The sequence below is a fragment of the Acomys russatus genome, chromosome 17 (genome assembly GCF_903995435.1).
Source record: "Acomys russatus chromosome 17, mAcoRus1.1, whole genome shotgun sequence".
Classification (NCBI taxonomy): Eukaryota; Metazoa; Chordata; class Mammalia; order Rodentia; family Muridae; genus Acomys; species Acomys russatus.
The window spans coordinates 51,230,069-51,237,187 of NC_067153.1; the positions used below are offsets into that span (position 1 = coordinate 51,230,069).

General features: G+C 58.5%; 1 protein-coding gene across 1 annotated transcript; it reads left to right on the plus strand.

Annotated features, from left to right (window-relative positions):
* The first annotated feature begins 530 nt into the window (after positions 1–530).
* On the plus strand, positions 531–4,673 carry Pim3 (Pim-3 proto-oncogene, serine/threonine kinase). The gene is given in 8 exon segments (XM_051159374.1): positions 531–564; positions 1,242–1,286; positions 1,289–1,687; positions 1,772–1,881; positions 1,973–2,023; positions 2,116–2,485; positions 3,259–3,435; positions 3,514–4,673. Coding segments are annotated over 8 exon segments (1,374 nt in total). The 3' UTR covers positions 3,702–4,673.
* Positions 4,674–7,119: the final 2,446 nt, after the last annotated feature.

Below are 7,119 nucleotides of genomic sequence, written 5' to 3' on the forward strand. Positions count from 1 at the left end.
GCGTCCTAGGAGCAACTGGAAATACGCTTAGTTCCGTGCTCTCAACCCATTCCCACCTAGCTAAGGCTGGCAGATGACAACTCGTCTCCGAGTCCTGGGCTGCTCTTGGCCAGGTGTCAACAAGAGTAGAGTGCAATTTTTGGGCTTTTTGTTGTTGTTTTTCAAGAAAGGATTCTCTGCGTAGCCTTGGCTGTCCTGGAACTTGCTCTGTAGACCAGGCTGGCCTTGAGCTCAAGAGAGATCCGCCTACCTCTGCCTTCCGACTAAAGGTGCACCACCACACACGGCTTATTTTGTTTGTTTGTTTTGAGACAGGGTTTCTCTGTGTAGATCCAGCTGTTCTGGAACTCACTCCGAAGACCAAGTTGGCTTTGACTCAGAGATCCACCTGCCCTGCTAGGATTAAAGGCGTGTGCCACCACCGCCCTGCAAAATAGAGTCCAAGTTCACCGGTGTCTTAAGATACAGGAAGGGTACAAGGGAAACTGCTGTCAGCCGTCTACTTGGGTTGTTCGGGACCAGATATCGACATGACAGTCATCAATGAAAGCCCACTGATTGCCAGTGCGTAGCTTATGGATACTTTGTCAGGTGGCTGTAAAAGGGAGGGATGGGCCCTCAGGGCAGAGGATCTAGGTAGGGGTTAGGCTGGCTCTCGTAGGTACCTAGCTAGGAGCATGAGATCTAACAGAACCCAGCTGATGGGCAAACACATAAAGTGTGCTCCAGGGAGCTAGGGTCTGAGGGGCAATGCTTTCTCCCTCCCTCAGCCACGTGTGCACCGTGGCACGCGAGCAGCTGGGGGACACACACACACACACACGGACTGTCCTCCCGGACTTCCGCCTCTCTGAGGGAGCCGACTCCTCGCAATCCGCGCGCCACGAACGCCTACAGGGAACGAGGGAACAACACGCGTAACTCGCGGAGCCGGAGAGTGACCTTCCTCTGCGCGGCCTGGGTGTGTGTGTGTTGGGAGGGGGGGGCGAGGCTCGGGAGGCCCCGCCCCACTCCACCATTGGTTTAGTCCCCGTGTCCTTTCAAAACCTCGGTTTTCATTGGCTTATGCGGCCCCGCCTGCGCTGCCAGAGGCGTAGGGGCCACCGCCCGCGCGCGAGGTGCGCGTGCGCAGGGCGGGTGAGCGTGCCGTGGGTTGCCGTGGTACACCGTGCACCTCCGCGACTCTACTACGGCAAGCTAGTCCGGACGGGTTGCCGTCTCCGCGCGCCACGGGTCCTCAGCGAACCGACAGGGAGCGTCCGGCTTTCCCAGCATCGCCCAGCGAGATCACAACAGCCACAACGCAAAGCAAGCCTCGGGCGGCAAGGGGCGGAGCCTTAGGCGACACCGCCTCCGCGGAGGGATACGCGTCTCTGTGGTCCAAAACCCCGGGGCGAGGCGGCCGGGGCGTGTGAGCCGCTCGGCCAGCTGCCGTCTACGCGCTTTCGCGCGGCCACCGGGCAACTGCGCCGCGCGGCCGCCCCGCTGAGCGCTCGGCCTCGGGGCCGCGGGATCCGCCGCGCTGCCTGCGGTCAGGAAGACCGCCCTCCCGCGTCCGTGCCGGACGGGTCAGAGGCGGCACCGCACGCGAGGCCACCCGCGATGCTGCTGTCCAAGTTCGGGTCCCTGGCGCACCTCTGCGGGCCTGGCGGCGTGGACCACCTCCCGGCGAAGATCCTGCAGCCAGGTACGTGTGCCGGCCGGGGAGGGGACCTGGGCGACGGCCGGAGGGGCTTTGGGCCATCACCAACCGGATTGCGTGTCTCCACAGCCAAGGCGGACAAGGAGAGCTTCGAGAAGGTGTACCAGGTGGGCGCCGTGCTGGGCAGCGGCGGCTTCGGCACGGTCTATGCGGGCAGCCGCATCGCCGATGGACTCCCGGTGAGTCGGGGCTCCGGGGGCGTCCGCGTGGTCGACCGCCACGCTCGGCCGCCCGGCTGACCGCTCGCGTGTCGCCCTCCCCTCCCCGCAGGTGGCCGTGAAGCACGTGGTGAAGGAGCGGGTGACCGAGTGGGGCAGTCTCGTAAGTGCAGGCGCGGGTCGTGCGGGTGCGGGTGCGGGCCGGCGCGGGCCGTCATGGCTTTGTCCGCTGACCGCCTTGTCCCCCCCCTCCAGGGCGGAGTGGCCGTGCCCCTGGAGGTGGTGCTGCTGCGCAAGGTGGGCGCGGCGGGCGGCGCGCGCGGCGTCATCCGCCTGCTGGACTGGTTCGAGCGGCCCGACGGCTTCCTGCTGGTGTTGGAGCGGCCGGAGCCGGCCCAGGACCTCTTCGACTTCATCACGGAGCGTGGCGCCCTGGACGAGCCGCTGGCGCGCCGCTTCTTCTCGCAGGTGCTTGCCGCTGTGCGGCACTGCTACGTTTGTGGGGTCGTGCACCGCGACATCAAGGACGAGAACCTGCTGGTGGATCTGCGCTCGGGTGAGCTGAAGCTCATCGACTTCGGCTCAGGCGCCATCCTCAAGGACACGGTCTACACTGACTTTGATGGTGAGCGGGGGGGGGGGGGGGGGGTGCTGCGTTCTGGCGACTGTTGGGAGGCCACGCGCCGCGCCGGGCTTGCGGGGATGGGAGGGGGTGAGTGGGGATACCGGAGTACCCCTCTGCGGTGTTAGGGCGCAGGGTCTGGGGATGGTGGGTGGCAGTCAGGGAGACCCCGCGGTACGCGCGTGACGCAGGGTACAGCCAGCCGCCTTGGCGCCGTGGCCCCTCCCTTTGCCGTGGAGGGCGCTCGCGGGCCTCCCTTGCGTGCGTGCGTGCGGAGCGCGGGGGCGCCGCAGTAGAAATCCCCGCATTGCGGAGCGCGGGGAAGCCGGGGCTCCCCCACTCCTCCCTCCTCCCATCTCTCCCGCCCCTCCTCTTCCCAAACTCCTCTCCTCCCCTTCGCTGGCCACTCGGAGTAGAGCAGGCAAGCCGGGGCGGGAGGAGCTAGAACACCAGACCTTGTTCCCAGTGGCTTACGTTGTATCTGTTTGTTGTGAAACCCGAGCCGGAGCTCATGTGACATGCTTCTGCAGTGGGGCCTGTTGGGGGTGGGCCTTCTCCTCCCCTTCACTCCTGTCCCTCCCCTGCCCGCCACGTCCCTCCTTTCCTGCACGCCCCGCCTGCTGCTGTGTTGGGGTTTTTCCAGGGTGGTGACAAGCAGGATTCGGAGGCCTGGTGGAGGCAGGCTGAGAACTAATGAGGGCCAGTTGCCTAGTGTGTTTGGCCCTAAGCCTCCCTTGTAGATCCTGACGATTGCCTAACCCTGGTTCTTCCCTCAGGTACCCGTGTGTACAGCCCCCCAGAGTGGATCCGCTACCACCGCTATCATGGGCGCTCTGCCACTGTGTGGTCCCTGGGTGTACTGCTCTACGACATGGTGTGTGGGGACATTCCCTTTGAGCAGGATGAGGAGATCTTGCGAGGCAGGCTGTTCTTCCGGAGGAGGGTCTCCTCAGGTGTGTGTTGTACGACGTGGGGCTCTGTTGGGAGCAGGGCAGTGCAGCAGGACTCTAACCCCTTTTCTCTCTCGGCAGAGTGCCAGCAGCTTATTGAGTGGTGTCTCTCCCTACGGCCCTCAGAGAGGCCCTCATTGGACCAAATTGCTGCCCACCCCTGGATGCTGGGGGCAGAGGGGAACGTTCCAGAGAACTGTGACCTTCGTCTCTGTGCTCTGGACACTGATGACGGAGCCAGCACTACTTCCAGCAGTGAGAGCTTATGAGGAGGAGGAGCCTGGACTCCACACCGGGGGCCCTGGGCTCAGCCTAGCCAGCCCTCTCCCAGAATGAACATTTTCTGCCTGGGAAGTCTCCTGCAAAAGCAGTGACCTCGGACCCCTGGTGACCTTTGCTCTCGGCACCGGGCCTGTTTCCTTTGCTTTGAGTGCCTTTTTGAACGCTGCTCCACAGGGCCTGGGTTTTCTTGAGCTCTTCTGTCCAAAGATGGCTGCGGGCTAAGCAAGGTCCCGCTTGCCCTGGGTGGATACTTGAACCAGAGACCCCTACCCTGCTGCTCCATCTTGGAGGCAGCCTTCCTGACCAACTGTGTCTGACATGGAGCGCCCTGTGGTGCCCACCTCCCACTCTCCAGTCTCACGGGGTTCATCTGGGCATGTCTGCACAAGCAATGCAACAGCTGGGCCACTGCTGGCCCGTTGCCTCCCCAGCACACAACTTAGGCAGTGCTAGGGTCTCTTATTTATGGTGTGACCACCCTGGAGGGCGCCCCTGCCCTGCTGGGGCTATTTAATGTTTAATTTATTTGCTGAGGTTACTTCCTCCAAGCAGCCGCCACCTTCAGGCCCCTGGGGTGTACAGGAACTACAGGGGTGGCTGTCTAGTCCAGACCCCATCCTAAGTCCTGGAGTGGGTGTAGGAGGAAGAACTTGTACAGTGGCTAATTTAAGGGGAGTGGGGGACCCTGCCACCCCAGGCACTCTGTGCTGGGGGGGTGGGTGGGTTTTAAATTATTGACCTTGTACAGTCTGCTTGCTGGCTCTGAAAGCTGGGGTGGGGGACAGAGTCTCAAGCCCTTAATTTATTTTAGCAGCTGTGTTTCTGTGACCCTGGTGTGAGTAGGCATCAGGGATGGGGGTTGTTTAAGTTCAAAAGTGTAAGATGTCTGGAGATAATATTTTTTATACAGGTATTTCAATTAAATGTTTTGGTATATAATGTATATCTTCTGTTTATTGAACTGAGACTCAGGGTGGGACTCTAAAGAGGTTTTGGGGGACTGAGCAGCCTTCTATGTTTCTGTTGAGGCTCCTCTTGCTAATTGGGTGACTTCAGGGAGGGGAACAGGACTGTTAGAGATAAGCTCCTCCCCCAGGCCCCCAGGGTTTCTCTGTAGCCTTGGCAGTCCTGACCTAGCTTTGTAGACCAGGCTGGCCTCTTCATTGTTGATCAGCCCTACCGCTGCCTCCCAAGTGCTGGTGCTAAAGGCGTGCACCCTGTGGAGGTGAGCCTTTATGAAGCCATCCTAATGCCTTGTGGCTAGCCAAAGGGTGTTTCTTGCTGCTGTTTCTCATCACTACCATTTCCTCCACCAGAGAGAGAGAAGACAGATCCATTAGCAGTCGGTGGGGGTGGTTTCTGCCCTAAGGCAGGGTAGAAGTCTATCACCCGTGTGGGAGGGGCCTGGTGGGTGTTCTGAGGGATAAGAAATTTCCCAGGGAGGTGGTGGGAGTATAAACGAGGCAGAACAGGCAGTATGTGAAAAGGTAGGAAGGTGGGGTTTACTGCACGATGTGTGCTGATGTTTGGTCAATAGCAGTTGAGCCCTGGTCTGACAGACGTGGGAGGGAAAGCCATAAGCCATGTCTAGGTGTGAAAGGGGTTCAGTGGTAGACAGTGCCCAGTCTTGTGAGGCCACTGCGTGCCCTGTGTCCCTACCACCTGTAGGGTGCCAGCCTCAAGCAGGCAGCACAACAGAAGCCGAGGGCCAAGAGATTTAGAAACAGGAAGTTTTGGAAAGTGAAACAGAAGAAATGAAGTCACTAGACTGACTCAGGATCCAGCTCAACCTCAAAAAAACAAGGAAGGCATCTCCACAGATCCCAGGCTCTGCAGAGATCTGCTTGGGATACTGGCTCCCCTGATTGCTGCTTAAGGATGCTGTGCTCATCATCTCTCCACCTGTCAACCTCTTCTGTTATCTCAAGGGTACCCATCCATTCCAGTGTCCACCCACCTGGCTAACCATGGCTTCCTGAATCAAACGGTGAGGGAGGTTTTCCTCCATGCATTGAGCTATTATTTTAAGGAAGGAAAACCTTCAGAGGAATTTAGCAGGACACTAGAAGTTCTCAGCCTCCTGAAGTCCTCACACACTGAAGTGTCAGTACTCCAGGAGGGTAGTGCTAATGGCCACTGCAGAGGTCAGGAGCTAAACAGACCTCGTCATCAGGAGGCCTCTATGTAGTGGGTGTGCACAGCAGAGCACAGCGACCTTGACATTTGTCAACACCACTGGCAGAGCCAGCCCTAGGAGTCTTCCAGCTCAGCTATGGGGAGCAGAGGCAGATGGCAATCATGAAGTGCCCTCTGCCACTGCATTGTATCCACGACCACAGAGTTCCAGTGTCTGAATCTGGACCAGGGTCTGGAGGTCTGAGGTCTGCTCTGATCCGGGCAACAAGACCAGCAAGTGTCTCCAGGCTCACTTTAGAGACCTGCAGTTTATTCAGGAATGCCATGGAGGTGGAGCAGGCACAGGGGGCAGACCTAACAAGTTCAAAAGATACTGAAACTGAGCACAGGTGAGTAAGGGGGTGGAGGTAGAGGACACAAGAACAGTCAGTTCCTTGTCACATCACCTCAGCTTAGTCTGCAGCGTTGTTGACTGCCCACTAGTAGGCTAGCCACTATTGTCCTATTGTCATTACAGCCTCAGCTCTGTCAGGCTGGGGCCTGCCTGTTTATCTACTTTCCCTGGGTCCCCATCACCATGCCTTTACCTATTGGGAACTGCAGAGAAACAGGACAGCATCAGTCCATAGGATTGCCAATGTACTGGTTTTCCAGCACAAAGATTACAGGCCAAGCGGGGCTTCAACACAACCCCGTAGGATCCAGAAGGGGATTATAGGCCGGAATAAACCCCAAGTCTTTTTTTCTTTTTCTTTTTTCATCCTACCTATGGGGCTAGACACCACCACACAGCAACAGGAGAGGCCCTGGGTGCAGGGCTTGAGGGTTTTTTCTGGCATTTGGGCCACACCCACAGTGAAATTCTGAGAAGTCTTCAGGGCTTGCTCACTCCCGGAATTCCAGAGCTGGAATGCCAGGAATGTTAGTCAGCTTTCCATCACGGTGACAAAATACCTGATAAACAAAAGGATGAAAGGCTTGTTCTGGCTTCCGGTACAAAGGACCAGAGGTTTTGGTATTCCTTAATTATTTGTCCTACTGCTTTTGGGTCTCTGGCAGCAAGGTGGGAGTAGGTAGCTCCTGTTTATTCTGTGGTAGCCAGGAAGCCAGAGAGACAGGATGGGTCTGAAATCCCAAAATCCCCTCAAGGGCCTGCCCCGGGGTGACCTCACTTCCTCACAAGCCACACCTTCTGGGAGCCGTACCACCTCTCACTCAGATGGCCTAAAGGCTGTGGACAAAGCCTTTAACAGAAGAGCCTTTGGAGAC